This window comes from Echeneis naucrates, chromosome 22 (assembly GCF_900963305.1).
Source record: "Echeneis naucrates chromosome 22, fEcheNa1.1, whole genome shotgun sequence".
Classification (NCBI taxonomy): Eukaryota; Metazoa; Chordata; class Actinopteri; order Carangiformes; family Echeneidae; genus Echeneis; species Echeneis naucrates.
The window spans coordinates 20,535,204-20,556,085 of record NC_042532.1 but is presented as its reverse complement, the minus strand read 5'-3'; the positions used below and the strand labels follow the sequence as shown (position 1 = coordinate 20,556,085).

The 20,882-nt window shown below is 47.2% G+C and overlaps 1 protein-coding gene across 1 annotated transcript in view; it reads left to right on the top strand.

Annotated features, from left to right (window-relative positions):
* LOC115036042 (nesprin-2-like) overlaps nt 1-20,882 on the top strand; it is a 91,345-nt gene that overhangs the window by 44,280 nt on the left and 26,183 nt on the right. The window contains 37 exon segments of the mRNA XM_029494144.1: nt 449-616; nt 720-875; nt 1,211-1,452; nt 1,542-3,609; nt 3,912-4,246; nt 4,345-4,489; nt 4,557-4,757; nt 4,837-5,096; nt 5,239-5,398; nt 7,163-7,306; nt 7,713-7,853; nt 7,991-8,167; nt 8,465-8,602; nt 8,722-8,907; nt 8,992-9,105; nt 9,267-9,419; nt 9,503-9,601; nt 9,703-9,819; nt 10,451-10,549; nt 11,028-11,090; nt 11,587-11,667; nt 13,341-13,613; nt 14,674-14,847; nt 15,542-15,778; nt 16,143-16,265; nt 16,411-16,526; nt 16,670-16,769; nt 17,065-17,196; nt 17,540-17,887; nt 18,008-18,112; nt 18,217-18,336; nt 18,420-18,602; nt 18,706-18,879; nt 19,249-19,365; nt 19,997-20,190; nt 20,297-20,435; nt 20,646-20,858. Of these exon segments, the coding sequence (XP_029350004.1) occupies nt 449-616; nt 720-875; nt 1,211-1,452; nt 1,542-3,609; nt 3,912-4,246; nt 4,345-4,489; nt 4,557-4,757; nt 4,837-5,096; nt 5,239-5,398; nt 7,163-7,306; nt 7,713-7,853; nt 7,991-8,167; nt 8,465-8,602; nt 8,722-8,907; nt 8,992-9,105; nt 9,267-9,419; nt 9,503-9,601; nt 9,703-9,819; nt 10,451-10,549; nt 11,028-11,090; nt 11,587-11,667; nt 13,341-13,613; nt 14,674-14,847; nt 15,542-15,778; nt 16,143-16,265; nt 16,411-16,526; nt 16,670-16,769; nt 17,065-17,196; nt 17,540-17,887; nt 18,008-18,112; nt 18,217-18,336; nt 18,420-18,602; nt 18,706-18,879; nt 19,249-19,365; nt 19,997-20,190; nt 20,297-20,435; nt 20,646-20,858 (7,995 nt within the window).

The window sequence follows — 20,882 nt, the reverse complement described above, 5'->3', positions numbered from 1 at the left end:
GAAAATAAATCTAGTTTCCTTCCTCCAGGAACGTCACACAATCAGCCCCCTTCATGTACTGGTTTTCACTCACTCCCTAAACTTCTTCAGACATCCATCAGTCTGATCAATCCACCTTTAGATCCTCTGAAAAAGCAACTTTCATAAGATCCCTATTTAAGATCTGTGGCTGAACATAAGTGTGTGTTATTAACATCAGAGGTAAAGCCAAGAACAAAAACAAAAGCTAGAGACATTTATGACCTCATTGCCTCAGGACAGAAACATGATATCACCATCCTGCTGCCCAAAGAGCATACACTCACTCATTCAGGGAAACGTTTTGATTTGGATGGGATGAATTTGTTTCACAAATAGAGAGAGGTATTTCCTTAGCTCAACGGTATGCAGTTGTATGTTGAGAATAGACACACAGCACTAACAGAGACATCACTATTTATCACTGCAGGTGGCTCAGAAATTATCAGCTGAAGTTAGCCAGGCAGAAGGACTACCAGCTCAGGAAAACAAAGAGGACAAAGGTGTTCTGGAGGGTCCTGTAGGCTTTGCCATGAGAAACATCTTCACAGAAATACAGCTGCTTCCTGGGACAGAACCTAGCAGTCGACTTTGGGAGGTACTAAATTCACTGAGGCTGTCAGATCCTGCACCCAGCTTTTAAATGCAAAGATGTCATTTCAGTTGTTCTGGTCTCTGACGTGTCTCTTTTTTTTCTCCAGGGTAAATCTGTGGAAGACGCTTCAGAGGCTCTGAAGACGTGTACGAGTGATCAGGATGTTTGTCTGAGCAGACTGGTCTCTAAGGTGCTGAGCTTGAAGAATCGCCCGGCTGAGCTCAACCTGACTGCCATGGCCCAGCAGGTGGAGGAGGCTCAGGTGAGATGTCACCAAAGAGACAACATGATTTACAGCAGCAGCTGGATTTTTAGATGGAGGTGGAGTTGGACACCAGATTGGAAATTCATGGCTTTCTTTAAAATGCCTCCAGTGTGCTGCGTCTTTAATGAATAACTATGTCAGCCAAGAGGTGATAAATTAAAAATAACTACACATGTGCCAAAGCTGTTACGCAACAGAGCTTCGTGGGTGTAACCACCTGTGGCAATTTACTTTACATGCAATAACAACTTAATCTCAATAAACATAACGTTTGTGTTAGCTGATCAGACTTTGGATGATTGTCTGTGTTTACTGTGACTTACTGAGTGCAGCAGTGCAGAGAGACCATCCAGGCACAGAAGTTCTCCCTGTCCCAGCTGAGAGGAGCTGATGGGGAGGACAGGGACACGTCGGAGCACATGGAGGATCAGTGGAGCACCGCCACTCAGGATGTAGCTGCCCTAATCCAGAACAAAGAGGCCCAGCTGCAGCTTGTGACAGATTTCTGCACACAGGTCCAAAAAGCCACGACCACACTGGAGAGAGAGACAGCAGGACTGGATTCTGTGAAAATGTGAGAAAGTCACATAAAGACAGACTTTGCGTGTGTGACTCTGATGTAGTTTCATACCCAAAATTACTTTTTTTTTTTGTTTGTTTCAGGTCACGAGAGCAGAGCAGCTCCGAGGAGGCAGAGAAACTGTGCTCCCTGCAGAGAAGAATGGAGGAGAAAAGGACGGTTCTCGGGGAGCTGCTCGTCACCTACACCAAGTTGTGGCCTCACCTCAGCCAGTCTGAGCGAGCAACTGCACAGACTCAGCAGAAGAACCTGCATGAGAAGTGGAGAGGCCTGGAGAGAGCTGTGGAGAGGAGCGTTCATCTGGCAAAAATCCATTCTCAGCAGCTCACCAACCTTCAGGCAGAGATTGTAGGTCTGCAGGAGCACTTGGGAAAAATTGACAAAGACCTCAAAGTCACATCTCCTTCAGTTACTGGGTGGAGTTGTAAGAAGGCGCAGCAGCTGATGGAAGCAAATGCTGAGCTTAAAGCTACCAGGCAGAAATGTCTGTATTTGCAGAAGCTTTTAGAGGAGCTGCTGCTCAGCGCACTGTGGCAGAAGGAAGCCAAAGAAATCCAACAGGGACTCCAGACGGTCAAAGACAAACTCAGCTCCACAGGGGAGCTCGTGTCCACCCAGACTCAGGACAGCAGTAACCCCATCATGGAGAAGATCATCATGGTGATGAGGGACGGCCTTGCCTGGGCGAAGCAGACTGAGAGCGACATCGAGGGCAGGAGGAAGAGGGTGGCTCTTCTTCCTGAGGAGGTTCACCGGCAGATCAGAGATCTGAAGAAGCTGCAGTCCGAGGTGATGGTCAAACAGGGCCAACTGCAGTCGCTGGTGGAGGAGGTGACGGAGCTGCTTCCTCAGCTGGACCAGACTGAGGAGGTGCCCATGCTTCACACTGCTCTGGACTCTCTCCAGAAACTCTCCAAGTCCACCTCTGATCAGCTCGCAAAGGCTGTGAGAGAGATAGAGTCAGGGCTGCAGACCCGAGAGAAGCTCTCAGAGCAGATGGCAGATTTGGATTCCTGGGTCGTGGCTCATCTGCACAGAGAAGCCTGCAGGAACGCAGACAGTGAGCTCAGAAGCCCCAATGAACTCAACCGCAGAGCTCGACAGATTCAGGAGACGCTGGCTGAGGCCGATAAGCAGGCCGCCGTCTGTGAGGCTCTTTTAATGAAGAGTAAAGACATTTCCTCTGAACTCAGCGTCGCAGAGAACTGTCAGCTTTTTGAAAAGCTTACAAACCTCCAGGAGGACATCAGGGCCATTATTAGCTGTGAGAAGGCCAACAAAAAGGGAATGGATGAGCTCATCCAGACTGTCGATTCAAACAAGAAAAATCTCATCACCGTTGAGAAAAGCCTGATGCAGATGATGGTGGATCTCAACAAACACAGATTTCCCATCACAAGGGAGTCCCTGCAAGTGCTGGAGCCTTTCAAACATACAATTCTGGCGCAGAAGTCCCAGGTTGACCTTCTGCAGCCATGGATTCCCCAGGAAAAGGCAAGGGAGCTGTATTTGGTGACCTCTGAACTTTACAGCAAAATGGTTAGCCTGGAAATGAAAGCCAGAGGTCACGAGAGGTACCTGAACATGAGGCAGCGTGTGGAGGACCTCAGGGAGGACATTCAGGAGCAGATACGCAGGACCAAAGAAGACAACGAAGAACCGGAGGAGAAGTACAAAGTCTGTCAGACCCTGCTGGTCCAGATTCCTCTCATAAAGTGTCTGTGTGACGAAGCTTGCTCCAAACTGGAGGTGATCTCCGCCGACCTCTACCCCTCTCAGCTGACTGTAGAACGACATCGGCTGAAACAGAACGAGGAGAGCCTCGACACCTTGGAGATCAGGCTCTACAACAACCTCAGTATCATCGAGTGGGGCCTGCTGAAGGAACTGGACCTCGACTCGGAGATGGAAGCCAGCCACGCTTTTCTTCTGCAGACCCAGCAGGAGCTTCAGAGACTCGCAGTGCTGGAGCCGAAAGAAACAGACGTCAACAAGGAGCACAGGAGGATCGTGTCTTTGAAAAGGACCGTGGAGTCAAGAATGAGAGCTTTGGAGGTTCTACAGCAAAACAAGGGCACGAAAAAAGGAGGCAGAGCCCAACGTCTGATGCTCTTGAAGGACGCAGTTCTCCATGAATGTGACGCAAAAATGGCAAGTTGCATTGTTCTCTTTAATTTTAAAGATGTCTTTCATGTCTTTGTGTTGACGTTAATTTCCCATGTTGGATTATATTCTGTGTCAAGTAGAAGTAGTTTCCTTCGTCTTGATCTGTGAAGAGTGAGCGAGTTAAATACACTAAATTACACAAAGAAGCACAGCCAAGTCTGACACATTTTTCCAACTTTGAATCATTCTCGCATTCCTCTGTTAAACTATCAGAAGCAGAATATAATGGCCTTGGATAATGTTGTCGAACTGATTATATGGAGTCATTTGTTCTTGTTATATTTTAGGAAAGCATCTTGAAAGCCAGGGAGGCCCTGAGAAGCTACACCTGTGATGTGAATCAGGCGGTGCAGTTCCTGGGGGACGTCGAGGCCTCTCTGGTGCCACCACAGGGCTCTGCTGGACTCTGCTCTGAACAGCTGGAGGAGACCCAGAAGGCTTTGGTCGCACTGCAGGAGCAGTTCCAGAGCCACGTGGAGCGGCTGCAGAACCAGTTCAATCTGCATCCCCACCTGTCCCCTCAGAAGGTGCAGCAGCTCCTGGAGGATGTTCTGAGCCAGCTCCTGGTGAAGATGTCCACTCTCCAGGCGAAGGGCCACCTCCAACTGGAGCGGCTCAGCAGGTACGCCGCCATGTTTTCAAAACAGCTCCAATTTTGCTACATATATATTTCAGTGCACAGGTAATTTATTCTCTTTATTCTGATTTTTTTTTTCCCAGGTGTGCGGAACAACACAAGAATTACAGCAAGCATTACGATGAAATCAGCCAGAGTGTGAAAAGCGCAGAGAGCAGCCTATCACAGCTCATCTCTGAAAAAGTCACCTGTCTGGCTGACTGCACTGAACAGGAGGCAAAGCTCAGAGTACGTAACGTTAACTTCTTACCAGCATTATTTGTTCTGGTGCTGTATCTTACTCCTTTTGGTGCAGGCCCTGTCTGAGGAGGTGGAGTCTCTGCTGAGGCGTCTGGAGGAGCTGAAGGAGTGGTGCCCAGAGCAGAGCTGTCACGGACGGAGGGAGGTGGCCGTGGCCGCCGTCTGGAAACGGGTGTGGAGGCTACGCCGCTGCACACAGGAGATGGCTGCTCGCAGTAAACAGAGGATCACAGAATGTAGTGATATCACCAGCTGCGTAAGTAAAGGTTGATACAAACATACAGTTATAAATTCAGCTGTCCACAGTGTAAACGTTTTCCATTCCTTCTGCTCAGGTGGAGAAAGCGTCTTCTGTTCTTGAGCAGGTGGAGACGGAGCTTCCTACAGGCTCAGGTTTGGAAGCCTCCACTGAAGAGTTTCATGACCTGATCCAGTCCTGGGAGCAGTACCAGGACCGACTGGACTGTGAGCATCGATCCCTGTCTGCGCTGGAACTACGAGCCGCCAGGCTGCTGGGTGTCCCCGCCCACCTGGAGGAGGCTCCTCCCACTCCGCTATGCCAGCAGCTGCAGGCAATGCAAGCCCGATACAGCAGGTGAGACGCTGTTTAATGTTTCACTGAAGATTCAAGTCAAATCTCCTGTAAACCGACAGACTCGTACATACTCAAGTAAATACTCATTCAACCGATTGGGTGGATTTCAGCAGAGATTCTGTCCCACTTTGTGTCTGTACAGTGTGAAGCAGAGCAGCAGGGACGGCTTAGAGGCAGCCAGGATGGAGCTGGAGGAGAGGGAGAAGAATCGGGACGAACTGCAGAGCATCTCCGTTTGGATGGAGGCTGCAGATGGTCTTCTGTCAGAGATGGAGCAGAGCAGCAGCAGCCAAGATCTTCAGGTGGGACACACAGCTCACCTGCTGGTTTCTCCTTTTAACCAGTGGGAAGAAAGTGAAACCTGTTAAACTGTCAGGTTTTATTTCAGCAGACCTCAAGTAAACTGTGAGGAAACACACAGCGTGGGACAAACACAATGCAACTACAGTACACAAGCAGCTTGATCATTTCTGTCCTTATTCCATCATTCCTTAAATTAAGTTTAAAGTTTAATAGAAAGTAAAATACTTCCAGCTAATATGAAGAAAGAACTCAAGGAGGCAACTCCCCTTGGACCACGTCTTCAGTTCCCTCATTGGGCTCCTCAGATTTAAACAGCACATAAGAGAGGGAGCTCCTCTCTCCCTCCTGCCTGCTGGACTGTAAATAATGGTCTCTAATGAGACAAGACAGCGTCATCAACTGAACTGAAAACACAATGATGTGTTTGTGCTCACTGTAACCTCACTGCTATTTTTACGAGCTGCACATGAAACACGGAGCTCGAAATCTCATCCACAGAACGTTACAGCCGAGAATGACGCATCACAAACATAACGCAATACAGTTAACATGGTAGATTCTTCCGAAGCTGAGCCGTCAGCTATCTTATAAATATGGAGGAACGCAGGTGAGAACGACCAAAGTGTCATCATTTATTCCCACTTTCTCAGGTCTGCTGGTCTGAAGTTTGGGAGGAATTTATGGTGAATAAAGCGTCCAGTAAATATGAAACATTGAACCCTTGACTTGGCTTCAGGCCCGGAGGCCGTTTGGAGAATCACTCTGCCCTTTGTCCCAAAACCTGAGCAGAGGCCAGCGTCTCCCCGTCCACTCCAGCTTTCTGTCCTCTCACACACTCACACACACACTTCCACTAGAAGAGGGTCTGTGTTGATGAAAGACCTGAACACTCCCTCATCTCCCCCCATCGCTCCAACCGCCCAACTCCCCCTCTTGTACCAGACACCTTTTGTTCACTGGTGTAAGTGGATCTTCCAGGTGGCCTTTGGAGCCAAGTCACTTCATAGATACACACACACACACACACACACACACACACACACACACACACACACACACACACAGGCATTGATATCCCTGTGAGGGCCTTCAGCACATTCCCCTGAACCTCCGTCAACCTAAGCCCACTTCCGAGTCCTTTGAAGGATCCAGGACCCGACAAAATCTTCTCCTTTCCAAAACTCGTTCTTTAGAAACGTCCTCGCAAACATTGACCTAAAAAAACGCACTCGTGCATATCAACTCACACACTGCTGTACTTACTGTGTCCCCCTCCCTCTCTTCCTCCCTTCCTTTGTAAGGCTCAGTCTCTCATACATACACTTACACACACACACACATCATGCTCAGTTTCCCAGAGTGATAAGATGCACCTCCCTCTTCAGCAGAGCATCGGACACATTCAGGCGACGCCGTCTCCCCTGTTGTACTTCTCTCATTTTAAGGGTAATTTTTTTTACTAAATGTTTGTAGGTTTTTTTTGAAAAGTAGAATCTTTTTGAAGGTGAAAGAGTTTTTTTTTTTTTTTTTTTACTGTCTGTTGGGTAGCCTAAGGACTTTGAGGAGGTGGGTTGACTGCTTAACACAACACTGAGAACACCAGAGACTGAGATGTTTCACAAAAAAGGATATTTTTTTTAATCTGACTAATTTTTACAGTAAAAATCCAAAGAGCATTAAAACATCCTGCCTTTTTCAGCGTTGATAGTCATCACAAAGCTGATTTGAAAAACAGAAAATAAAGTTTCTCTCTCTGGTTTCAGGAGGTCCACAGCCAGCTGTACACCCAGAAGGCTTTGCTGCAGCGGATCATGGAGAGCTTAAAAATGAAGTACACGCTGGTCCCGGTCGAGATCGAGGGTCAACTGCATGAAGTCAAGCAGTCGCTGCAGCAAGTGGAAGTGAAGGTACACAAGACACTGGTTTTAACGAACATGAGATAAAAAATAAACAATTAGGGAAAATTTGTTTCTCAAAAGTAGAGAAATTAGTTGAATAATGGAGGAATTTGAGGAGCAATTAAAAGAGTCGTCGTCTGCACGAGTTTCAGAAATGTCTTCAAAGGAAATGAAAGAATAGACTGAGATGGAAACTGTAGAAAAATGTAACCTGATATACAGACATCTCTAAAATGGTTTATCTGCTGAAATCCTCAAGAACACAATTAATTGGTGACTACAGCAACTCATCTTTGTTTCTTTTATGCTGATTAAATAAACAAATAGATAAATAGAGATTTTATTTCAGGGTTACTTGAAAACAACCATTTCTTCCTGTAATTGTTGACACGTTTGCTTCCGATGAACCCGTCAGGTGGGAGAGGCCGTGGAGAGGAGCGGCCCCGTCCACAGACTGGGGGCAAAACTGTCAGAGATCCACGCTGGTCTGAGTTCAGTCCAGAAGAAACTGGAACAGAGAAGTCCGACTGTGATTGAAGCGAAGATCACTCAGAAGGTGTGTTGAGACCTGGAGGAAATGCTTGATGATGTTTCTGAGATCATGAATAAAATCTTCCCTGCCAGCACAGTTGGGATGTTCCCTTTCCTCTCCATTCCTGAATAAATGAACGTAAATCCCCCCTCTGTGCTCAGCGTGTCTGGGACGACCTGGATGTGTGGCACTCGGCCCTGGCAGCGCTGGAGGTGGCCATGCAGGACTTGGAGAACCCGGAGGAGGCCTTGACTCTCACAGAGAGGCTGGTGGAGGTCCAGCAGCTTCACTCCCGACTGGGCAAGCAGGCCGAGCAGAGGACCACCCTCCTCAGCAAGGTCTGGACTCTGCTTCCCATCAGATGATGAGCTCACACAGTTTTTTACCTTCTAGAGTTGTATGGTGTCAAACAACGGAAAGGAAATCATGTTTTTAGTTTCTTCTTTTTTTTCTGCTTTTTTTAATCACCCAGACCAGCTTTATGTGTTCAATGTCTCACGTGTCCCTCATATTTACTCATCATCAGAAAAACATTGCTGTGTTTGTGTCAGCTTGTTCTGGCTGATCCATGAATAACTGGTTCTGTTCCTTGATGAAGGTTTTAGTCTAAATGTTCTTTGTGTGTTTCTGCTCAGATTCACACGTGGCTTCAGGAACATCAGGAGATGATCAGCAGCTCAAAGAGCTGGATGTCTGAAGCGCAGACGTGGCTGGCGGCACCCTGCACCTACACCACCGCTAAATGTCTGAGAAGCCATGTTAACTCTCTGCAGGTTAGTCCGCTGCACTCTGCTCCTCCTCTGTAGCTCTTCACCTCAGCATCACAACATCATACGTACAAAAAGAGAAGTAAGAAAGAGCGTCAGCAGTATTCCTCGGTCTTGTGTTGCAGACGGTGCTGAACGACTCGGCACAGATCCGGTCGACTCTGCAGGGCTTCGGCTCGGTGCTGCAGGAAATGTCGCAGGTTTGTGACGTCACAACTCTCCAGCAGCAGCTGATAGACGCCGATCGCCAAGTGGCCGACGTTCAGAACAGCTTCGCTGCTCCTCTGTCTCAGCTGGAGCACGCCGCTGCTGTGAGTCCTCCATCTTGATCTTTTCAGCTGATTTTATTTCTGATGTAACTCACTTAAATACTTTGTGAGTTGTTGGATTTGTAGGAGGTGGAGGCCATCGAGACCGAGGTCTGGCAGATGGAGACAGACGTGGCTGAGATCAAGACTTTACTGATGTCTCCGGAGACTTTCCCCAGCCCCAGAGAGGAAGGTCTGAAGGTGAGACGAGGAAAAGGAAACATCTTCTTCATCAAACTGATTGAGACTGAAGACTAAAATCACATGATTGTCAGTCCAACAGCCAGCTTTGCCAAAAAAAAGGTTCACACTGTAAATTCATCAACTACAAAAAATGCTGAAGGTCTCTTTCATGTGAGCAGGTAATTGAACAAAAGATCCAGACCATGAGGAGAACGGTGGCTGAGATCCAGAAGTGTAAACCAGACCTGTGTCTCCCAGAGAAGGCTGAAGAGACTCTGACTGTCTTCACTGTGGTGGACAGTCTCCAGGCTCTGCTGCTGGACCTGGAGAAGGTCAGTTCATCAAACAGTAGATCAGTCGGTCCAGACTTATGGACCGGACCATCACTGACACATTTGCTTCGCTCTTTCTGTAGAAGGTCCCTGCTGTGTTCATCCAGCAGCCTCCGACACCAGTCCAAGTCAAGACTACCTCTCCGCCTGAGCTCACAGAATCCCCATCACAGGAGGCTGAGGTTAGTCTGGGCCTCTCTCCATTCTCTGTGCTGTGCTTCGGTATCAGCCGATCTGGGCGTGAAGCAGACAAACGACCATGTTTGTTTTTGCTTTTCCTCAGACGGAAGAGAAAGAGCAGGGCCAAATCACAATAGTCCACGTCGAAGAGGATGTGCTGAAGAGGTCTGGAGCTGCACTGCTGACCGTGGAGCAGATCTCCACGACCGACACCGCTCAGGTAAGGAAGCCGCCGGCCTCTGAAATAACTAAACTGATTAACACCACGACTTCACACGTCTTCAGTGGTTTGCCACCAAAACACGTTTTCCCCATTCACATGAAATTAACATCGCTGGATGGTAAAACTTGGTTTAAATTATCAGACGCTCACACTGTCATTGGTACTGAAACACAGAGTAGGGTCATTGGTACTAACATGCATGCACACCCACTCGTACACATTATTAACATTGTCAGAGTTGGTTGTTTTCCCGTCATGCTTGATACTAATCTCTCTGTTGAAAATGTTTTGTTTTGGTTTTTTTTTTTTTAGCATGATTTTAGTATGAACTGTTATGAGTGCAGGAACTGGGACACTGAGCGTCATTGAGATTCATCACAGATACTCTCCGAGAAGCAAAGATCCCAAAGTTTCCAAGAAATACGTCTTGGCTTTTTTGCATCTTAAAAAATCTTTGTTGCATCACAGAGCTTTTCACCAAAAGTTTCTGAAAAATCTTGCTACATAACAAACACGCAGTATGTTAGACAGTCCTCAGTCTGTAGCTCAGTGTCCCAGCTGCACGTTTGACCAACCGCTCCCTCCACCCAATCCCCATCCGACCCTGTGTGACTCTGCACATCATCAGGGCGTGCGCCGGGCTGAAGAAGGGCAGCACAGAGTGGAAGAAGGTGGAGGAGGTGTTTTGTGGTGGCTCTGGGAGACTTTCCTGGGCACTTCTCCAGAGGTAAAGAAGGTCGAGAGCTGTCGTGGGAATTAAAAAAAAACAAATAAAATCATCCACTATCATTTCAATGTCCTTCCATCTTTCTGGTCTCTTCTCTGTCCCTTCTGGGTTGCTTGTTACCCAAAGACATCCACTAAACAGGCAGTGGGAGGGATTTCACATAATTCTGTTGATCAGTGATTCATCCCAATGTCATTAATCTCTTCATATTCGTTGGTTCCTTCACCTTCCTCATCTCTACTACCACTTCCCCTGCCTTTAGATCAAATCCTCTCCTGTGCAATCACCAAAGTTTCCATTTTTATTCTTTTTCAACCACCTGCACACCCGTTCATGGATGTGGTTCCTCCTCCAGAGGACAGTATTGAACAGTGTTTGTAGTTTGTGCCACATTGGTTTAACCAAAGTATTTTCTCTTTCAGTCATATTTCACCAGCTTTATTTAGACTGTTATAATATTTATCATTGTTGGTCTCAGGAACCAGAAGAGGCTGAGCCTGCTACTGGACAGGACCCAGAACAGACTGAACCAGAGACCCAGGTAACTGAATTAACTGAGCTTACTTCTGTTTGAAAACAGGACCAGGGTATTTCAGTTTCCTCTCTTAAATTGTAATTGTATATATTTTTGACTTCCTTTAAATATTTATATCTAAAGTTGGAATGAATTAGCTCAGTTTTAATCTTTTATAGGAGGCGGCCATGATAAATTTCACTTATTAATCTTCTTCTTATCAGCTGCTCAGAATTTTTGGATTTAGGATTTGAGCTCATTTTAGTGTTGTGCTTCACTTGAAAGAGTGAATTGATAAGTTCTGCATTATATAATTGATTCCAATTCCCATATTCTTTAATAATAACTGATGTGAAGTGTAAAAAAACCCTTTTTGACAGTTTTATAAAACATAACACAAAATGTGTGTAACTTTACGTAACCGCCTTAAATTCCTTAACAGAATGTATGAATAACTGTGTGACTCCTTGTCTGACTAAATGACTGACTGACTGATCTTCTAACCCTGCTCATGTTTCTTCAGGATGTTGAGGGACCCACTGACACCACAGAAGCAAGTTCATCTGAAGCTTTATCTAGAGCCCAGGTCCTGCCTGAGAGCATGGTAAACACAGCCTCCACCCTAAAAGTCCCCAAAGCCACCTCTGGGCCGCAGCAGAAATGTGTAGTCTCCTAGATCTAGAACCTTTCACTTTCTCTCATCCTGAGCCAAGATCTACTTCTAGATTTTTGTGCAAAATCTCCAAACCTTCCTGCAAACAAACAACGTCCGCAGCTTCTTCTCATTGAATCTTTAGGCTTCTGAAGCCAGTCCAAGTCAAACCTGCCATTCCTCCAAAAACCAAACCTAGAACGCCAGCGTCCTCCACAGCCTGTTTTAGAGCTTGTCGATTTCAAGGCTTCCTCCAGAATGAATTCTTGAGCAAACACAACTTCCCAGTGTGCTCCAGAATCAAGCCGACATCGCACGACTTGTAGGATTTTGTAGAACAGGAGCTCCCACCTCTTCCCAGAATCCCACTATCGTTAAACTCACTAATTCTGCCTTACCAAAATCCACAGCAAGTTTTTTAATACAAAAATACTAACCCTGCTCTGGAGCCAAACCGAGAACGTTCATTTGTTTGTGTCCCCTGAAATCAATTCTACTTCATAAACTCCTTCTAGACCAAATTCAGACACACCTCTCCAAAACCAGCTCGTTCTTCATCAGACCTTAGAGCTCCTCCAGAATCTGGCCCAGATTTTGAGGCTTCTAGAACTAGACTTGGGACTCACTAACTTCCTGTAGACTGACGTGTTCCAGTCCAGAACTCTTCTAGATTCCTCCTCAGAATGTCTCACCTTTAAACCCTCAGTGCATTTACATGGCAGAGAACTCCAGATTCCATTAATACAGATCAGTTTGGGTGAATTATCAGTGTCAACAGATCATAGATGCATTTTTCTAAGTACATGTGTGTTTACATGAAGGATTATTGAGCACATCTGAGATGGAGGTGACACAGAACCAGAGATGAGGTTGATGGTGACAGCAGACTGGATTATTTTAGCATGTGGGGTTGGATGTGATTAGATCTGCATGAACTTTTTATGCTGATGGGTTAATGTTTTTATAAGAGGCAGTGTTGTGACGTATGTTTTATAACGTTTTATAGAGGGAGTGGTGGTTTAAAATAGCTCCTGATTGTTGAACTTCTCATTTACTGTCTGAGCTCAAAACGCAGCGCATATCTGTGACAATAAACTGTTTGCTTGCTCAAATACATCTGCCATTTGTATTTCCAGCTGGAAGTGGTAATAAAATTGTTGTTTACAGAGTAATTCTTACATTTTACTGGTCACTCCGTGTCTGCTTCGTCACTTAAAGGCTTTTGTACTGAAGAAATCAGACTGTCGGCCATGAAAATGCACTGGTGTGACATGATTACTGATTAACACACTGCTGCTGACGGGTGGAAACCTCCTCACTTTCGTTTGAATTCGTATTACTTCATTATAACAATTCTCAAATTAGAAGAGAACCGTGCTGCCAGATTTGTGAAAGCGTCGGTCAGCATCAATCTGAGAAAAATGAGGTCACTTCAGAAGCTGCTGTGAGGTTTTCACCTGAAGGCAGCGACACTGAGATGTCTTACATTATTTGGCATGTGTGCTTTACCTGTACGTTGTTCCACTTTTTGTCTTTCCATTCTGTTTACATATCCAGACAAGAGCACAAACACAAATAAACCCTGAACGGTGATCGACTCCTCCGTCTCTCTTTTTCTGTGTCAGGAGCTCATGCAGGGTCAGAGGGGTGTTGCATGGAGGGGGGAAGGCAGCACACACACACCTGATGGGGACTCGGTCATAAAGTCCCCAAACACACTCACAAAGCAGGCATGCACACCTGGTGAGGAAAGCAGAGCTGTCAGATCAGGAAGCAGTGAGGTGGACGGTGGCGTGCCCTCCGTGGAGACGTCACACGGTCTCAGAGCAGAGCGAGCGGAGGCCTCCACCCCCCTGCCTCAGGACCGAGCCGAGGGCCTGCACCCTGCAGCCGCCCCGGTGAGTCTCAGCATGCTACACAGTCCAACGACTGCTCCGGCTCACAGCTCTGCCTTCATTTACATTTACCTCGTGGTTTTCCTTGTGCAGAGCCTGAAGCGCTCTTCCTAAAATGCATCAGTCAGCTTGGCACCAAAGTTTCTGAAGCGGTCTCTCACACACTCAGTAAGAGCCAGCTGCATTTAAAAAGACATTCAGTTTTTGGCCTTTTTACGACACATGAAGGAGGTGATGTTGATTGGGCATGTTACTAACTGGAGACAGGCTGAAGGAGCTTTACATTAAACTGACTGAATGTTTGAGTCAACAGATTAATCATGTTCAAAGCAGCTTTGTTGACTCTGGGTGTTCACATCCTGCTCAGGCTCCATTATTTGGCAGCAGAATTGGCCTTCAGGGCTTCCACAGGCTGAATCTGTGGAAAGCTTTAGTTTAAAAATAAAAATAAAAAATACAGAATTTACAGAAAAAGTAAAATTCTTTAAAATATTTTTTCAGTTTATTTGTTTATTTGGCTTTTTTTGATTTGAATTTATTTTTTGTTTGTCTGGAGAGAGAAAGAAAACATTGGTAAGAATATCGAAACAAAAAAATAGACCAACAAATAGTTTTTACTTTATATATTTTTTTCTTTATATAGATGAAAACAAGATTTGAATTTCAGGGCTTGTGTGGACTTTTCATGGGACATGCTCAGAATAATGAATCCTAAAGTGGAAGCAGTGGCTGAAGTATGAAGGTGTGTTTGCTGTAGTGACAGCTATCAGCTCAGCTCCTCCCCCGACGCACAAGGCCTCTGTTTTCTGTTTGGTTTTTTGTTTTTTTTGTCCTCTCTGGCTCTGATAGTGAGCCGCCGTTGCTCCAGGAAGTGGTTTGTGCCACAGGTGGGTGGAGCAGGCAGAGCGAAGCAGCAGCCTTACTGAAAGTGACTGACAGAGGCAGGATTGGACTCCGGTGGACTCAGTTTACAGCCTGAGGATCCAGTTCAGCCCCCCCCTCCTCTCTACCTGTGACCCTGGAACAGGAGGGCTCAGCCAGGTGTGTTGTGTTTGTGTCCCAGGGACCAGAGGAGCCTGGACCCGGTCCCAGTGAGGGCGGCCTCCATGTCTGCCTGCAGAAGGTGAGCCAGCTGGAGCTGTGGCTGCAGAAGGCCCAGAGGAGCCTGAGGGCCCCCGCAGCTGCAGAATCATCCGCCATGCAGTACAGCGTGGAGCAGCAGCTCCTCACCTGCCAGGTAAGCCACGCCCCCCCCAAGGAAACAAAAATCAATTATTTTAGACATAAAGGTTGAAAATCTGGAAGATCAAATATCCTTTTTATTTGATTTCAGGTTTAGGGTCATGTGACCCTTTCAGGTTTCACAAACTAGTTTTAAGAGTACAAATGTGACTTTCCAGCAGCAGCTCAGCTTCACATTTCCCTCCTCTGCAGTTTGACTGAGTCTCCTTTGTGATGGAGGAACTTTGGACCCGTCTGGTTCTACACAGGAAGGAGTCAAAGTTCAGCAGCCAGAGAGTGTTAGAGAGTGTGTCTGTCAGTGTCGTCGTGTGTTACAGTGACACAACCTGCAAGTCAGCTGGATGTTACAGATCTGAGTCAGCTGTCTGCTGAAAACACAAACAGCATCCACATAACTGCTGTTTGTGTTTACTGACTCAAACACAAACACTCACTCCAATAATCATTATTTACTGCAGTCAGTGACAGTCCCTAAAGAAAGATTACAGTTTCAGAGTTTCAGTTTTAAACTCGTCCGCAGCAGCTGATCAGCTCGACTCCCACTGAAACAGACTGAAATAGTGAGTTATGATTGGCTCGCTGCAGATCCACAGCCACAAAAACCAGGGAATTTAACCTGATCTGAAAATAGTGTGAAGTGGAAGCTGCTGGGCGAGTTTGGAAAAAATAATGTGTGTGCTGATGTGCAGGAGATGTTCCTGGAGATCGAGCAGAAGGTGGCGAGCCTGTCGCCCCCCGGCCCGGTTTCTCACCCGCAGCAGCAGCAGGATGATGATGGTGGTGATGAACCGGGAGCTGTGGGATCCCAGCAGGAGGTGGCCGAGCTGCTGTCCTCCAAACTGCAGCTCCTGAAGGCTAACCTGGTCTCCTTCCAGCTGCTGCTGCAGGACAGACAGGAAGAGGAGAGCTCCGAGCTGCAGGAACAGGTACGGCTAGTTTCGGCAGCAGAAAACCAAACAGGTGTGAGGTGTGTGTTTTAAAAACCGCAGAGCTGATTCTCCATGAAGGCCGTAACAGCTGATCAGACCAACAAGCCACTTCCTGATAACGTTAACCAACTGAGCTTCAGCAGCTCCGTGTCGTGTCTTTCCAACACAGGATGAACTGGAATTTAAATCCAAACGGAGTTGGAACAGTTTCCTTTTCAACCTTCAGATGTTTTTCACAAAGATGTAACGTGATGATGAGTCTAATTTCTGTAAAAGCTCTCAATAATTTCACACACACACGCACACAACAAACACAACAGACTGAAGGAGTGTGTTCACCTTTCCTTTCCTGCCTCCTCAGAGGTCACTCTCTCAGGCAGAGTGCCACCTGGAGGTCACATCAAGGCGAAGCAGCAGCGTTCAGGAGATCTTCTCCTCACCAAGAAACAAACTGCTCAGACAGAGCAGCCTGCAGCAGCAGAAGGTACGAAGGTGTCATGTTAGATAGAAGAACTTAACAAAATCCCAAACTGTCGAACAGCTTGCATTAAACCTCACATCATCTTTTATGCTGGGAGGTGATGTAGCCGGATACAGTGCTGACTTAGAGGTGAAATGTTGTTGTCCAGGAGCTGGAGCAGGAGCTGAGTGAACAGAGAGGTCTGACTCAGGCCATCGCCCGGCAGGGCAGCAGAGGTCGACTTCAGAGCCAGGACTCCGAGGACGGCGGCCCGCTGTCCCCACAGTACGTCATTACATTCTTTCTCATTTAATGAAACGCTCGGTGAGTGGGTGAACATGTGCAACATATTTACAAACCAGAGTGAACTGAAGGAGGAAAGAGGGAGAGAAAGCAGCGATGATTTTCAGCCTCTTCTCCGCCTGCAGGTGGCCTCCTGCTGAGGCTGATGTGGAGGAGAAGAAGTGGAATCGCCTTCACAGCCGGCTGCTGGCTCTGGAGGAGAGCTGGCTGCTTCCTCCCTCTAAGGTGGAGCCTTCATCATGACAGCTGAAGTGCTTGATTATCACTTTTCAAACCCCCACCCCAAAAAAAGAAGAGAAAGAAAAGAAAAATTGGTGTTCTCGCTATTCTTGGTTATCACCTTCTTTGAGCAGGAGGCACTTTGTTGTCTCTTCAGTGTTATGGGGACTCCTGCAGGGCTTGATAAGACTTCTGTGTGTCTCCGAGTTCTCTTTGGCTGTTTTTGTCTCTTTTTTCGTCTGCTTCTCTGTATACCCGACTCTCTCTCTCTCTGTGTGTCTGACTCTTTCTCTCTCTGAAGGTGACAGACTCATCTTGGAGACATGGTGATGGAACAGCAGGATGCATGATTGGCACACAAAACCTGAAAGAGCTTCAGACCCTAATCAGCCGCCTGGGGGGGCTGAAGGATGCCGCGGAGCGCCTGAATCGGGTGACTATTCCTCAGACAACAACCGAAGACTTTGGTCATGTCTCTATGAGAGTGGACATGTTCAAAACTCAGCAGCTATGAACTTCTGTAGAGTCTATGAGAAAGTTAGAGTAACACACTTTGTTAGCTTCTCTACTTGAGAACAGCAGAGCAACTTTATTGGATAAAGAAATAAACCAACCTGAGACGATGCTAAAATAAAATTCGACTGTGTCTCCCTCAGCCAGGCTGTTCGTCCGTTTTGACATCACACTTTACAAAAACCAGAGCAGAACAACAAACGTGAAAGACGACAGGACGGCGTTGGAATAATTCACACTTTGACCTCCCGCTCTGTCCCCAGGCGTCCTCTGTGGACGGCTCCCATCAGACGCTGGACGAGGGTTTGTTCCAGGTGCTGCACGGAGCATCCTTGTCGCTGTCCTCCATCAACAACCTTCTGCGCTCTCCTGCTGGAACGACGCAGGAAGGAGATGCTGAGCTCAGGATGCTGCAGAGTCTGTCTGCGGAGCTGGATGCCCTGAACAGTGAGCTGGCCTCTCGGGGGTCAAAGGTCGCTGGCGTGCTGGGGTCAGAGTGTGTTCAGCGTTGTGCTGACGACCTGAGCAGAGTCCTTCCTGTCGTCCTGGCTGCTCTGAGCGGCAGAGAGAAGCAGCTCAGGAAGCTGCAGGAGGAGACGGCAGAGCGACAGGTCAGATATCAGAATGAATATGAGCCGGTCCAGTCCCTGAATTAGCTTCTATAACTTACATATGACTAATATGAACGACCTGGAGCCCTGTTGTGTTGTGTTGTCTGTCTAACCCCACAGAAATCCCTAAAAGAGTTGCATGCAGCCTTCTCCTCTAACCAGTCGGCCGCTCGTCACATGATTCACCAATTAAACGGGACACTGGGCCTTGATGACCAACTGCAGGTACTGTTTCTATGGAAACGGATTTTTGCATTTAGGGCCAGTTCAGACATCTGAAACAGTAAACGTGTTGAGTAGCTTCACAGGAAGGCGTGTTTGACTTCCAGGCTGTGATCCAGGTCCAGGAGACTCTGCAGCAGCAGGCGGAGCAGGTGGAGTCTCTGCTGGAGGGGGCCGAGCAGCACCGCCTCCCCGCCTCCCTCATCCACCACGCCACGCAGCTGCAGGTAGCTGCTGTTTGTCATTCACATGCAGTTGAATTCCAGACAGGCCGTGTTTACAGTCTGCTGTCCGTCCTCCCGGTCTGCAGGGGGAGCTGGACGTCTCTCTGCGGGGCGTTGGTGTCCACAGACAGGAGCTGAGGAGCAGCCTGGAGCTGCAGCAGCAGTACGAGCGGCTGCTCCACAGCCTGGAGGAGCTGCTGGCTCTGGGCTCCCAACGCCTCACACGGCAGCCCGACGTGGAGCTCCGGCAGCAGCTCAGCAGCCATACGGTCAGTCTTCAAAACAAAACCTCTCTTTGAGCCTCTCTGGTGTTTAAATGAAAATAAAGAAATATAAAAACTTTTATCCTTGATCACTGATTTGTGTTATCAGAAGTTCTTCCAGTTCCTGGACCAACACTTCTGGACCCTGCAGTTCCTGACCTGCAGACTCCCAGAGAGCGCCCTCCAGAGGTGGGACGGTGTAGTGAAGGGCCTGCAGGAGGAGGCGGCCCGGCTGCAGCAGCTCGGACTGGAGAAAGGAACCAGCATGCAGGAAACATTAGAGGTGACACATGTTTACTTTATTACATCCTTTATTTGGAACGTGAACGTGAAGCAAAGAAATAAAAAGTGAAGAGAGACCATCCAACAAAGTCACATTTGTTTCCTTTTCAATAATTATAAAAGAAACAAAGGCATTGATTTGCATTTTTTTCAGGCTTCAGCGTCTCTCACTTTGTTAATAACAAATTTATTGTGTAAAATTTAGAAATATGAGGTAGCTGCCTATCTGAGATACACTAAGCATCATCCTTTACCAACCCTAACCTCCCAAATGTATTTATGAGTGCCTGAAATAGTTTTTAAATGGAGCAGCAACTGGAATGAAATCCGACCAGTCCTCTGACCATCTTCATGTCTCCGTCTGTTTCAGATCTGGTCACGCTGGGAAGAGGACGTCGCCTGGTCAGAATCCCTGCTGAAAGAAATTGAGACTTCATTTTCCAAAATCCAGGAGGGGAATGATTCTGAGCAGCGCTCCATCTGTCAGGTGATTTATTTATTTTTTTTTTTTTTTTTCACAGATAATGGGAATAATTCTGATTTACAAAGATCATTTTGCAATGTTCCCCTCCGCTCTTAGTGCACATTCTCCACGCTGAGCTTCGTGCATTACACTCAAAACTTAATTGGCTCAATCAGATACAAGCGAATTGGTTGTTTTCTGAAGAACATGATGTTCCTCAGCTCTGATGTTATTAGACCTCCACCAATATTCCTTGCTGACCCCTTCGATGTTGGAAATGTGTCTCTTATTCATCTGAGAAGGACTCTCAGTCTTTAAACCTCGACCTGGACTCTGGGTCTGAAAAGGGAAGCCTTAAACTTACATCCTATCTAAAGGCCATCAGGGGGCGACACCACTGGCTGTAAAACAAAGTCAGACTGTATTGAAGTCTATGGGAAAATGTCCCTCCTCCTCCCTGATTTATCAGCTCAGTAAACGCTTTCCTGATAAGTTTCAAAACTTGAAGTAACCAGCTAAACTAATTCCAGCAAACTGTTAGCATTATGCTAAAATACTGCACAGCATAAGCGTGCAGAGGGGACATGGAGGAAAATGAAAACACCTCAGCGCTGGGATTGAGCACACTCGCTGTAAATTGTGTTTGTGTTTGCAGGAGCTCAGAGGCCTTGTGGAGGCGAACGAGGGGCGGGTTAGTCGGATGCTGGAGGCGGAGCTACGCCTGAAGAGGTCAGGCCAGGTTGGAGTGGGCGTGGCCAACACTGAGCTGGATGTTCGCTGGAGAGCTGTGCACAGGAAGCTGCAGGATCAACACACCTGCTGTGACAGGAAACAGAAACTGAGGAGCAGGTGAGGCCAAAAGAGAAGTTCTAAAGAGTTCAAAAGCGTAAAAACATGGTTGGTTTTTTGGCTTCAGTGGTGCTGCGTTCAGCCTTATGTTTGGCTCTTGGAGCAGGTTTCTGCAGGACTCTGTGGTTTTAGCTGACTGGCTGAGAAAAGCTAGAGACCTGATCAGTCACTGGAGTCAGCTGACAGTCGCAGCCAATGAGGAGTCGGATGTGGAACAGAGGCGGGACTGTTTCCTCCAGTGTGTGGTGAGCTCACTTCCTTTAGGTTTTTTTTATTCAATCATTTGTGATTATTGAATTCTGCTTGAAGAAGAAAACTTCATTGACTTCTTCTAGCGTCCACTGGAGTTGTTCCGTGATGTTGATGAAATAGAATGACGGTTTAAGGCTTTTCAGCGTTGCCTTCACGTTATAGACCCAGAGTCCATCATCCTGTTAAACTCTTTGGTCCTTTAGACTTTGACCAAAGAGCTGGAGTCCAGATCTGAGCTGAAGGTGATGGTGATGGGTGTCGGCTCCAAGCTGATCCAGATGAGGGAACCAAGATGGCCCTCAGATGGAAGTCTGGACCTGGACCTGGACTCCATCCAGTCTCAGCTCAGGCAGATAGAAGTGGACTGGTCCAGTCTGCTGACCGGTGTCCCCGTCGTCCAGCGAGCTCTGCACAAGGTGAGCCAGATAAAATATTATATT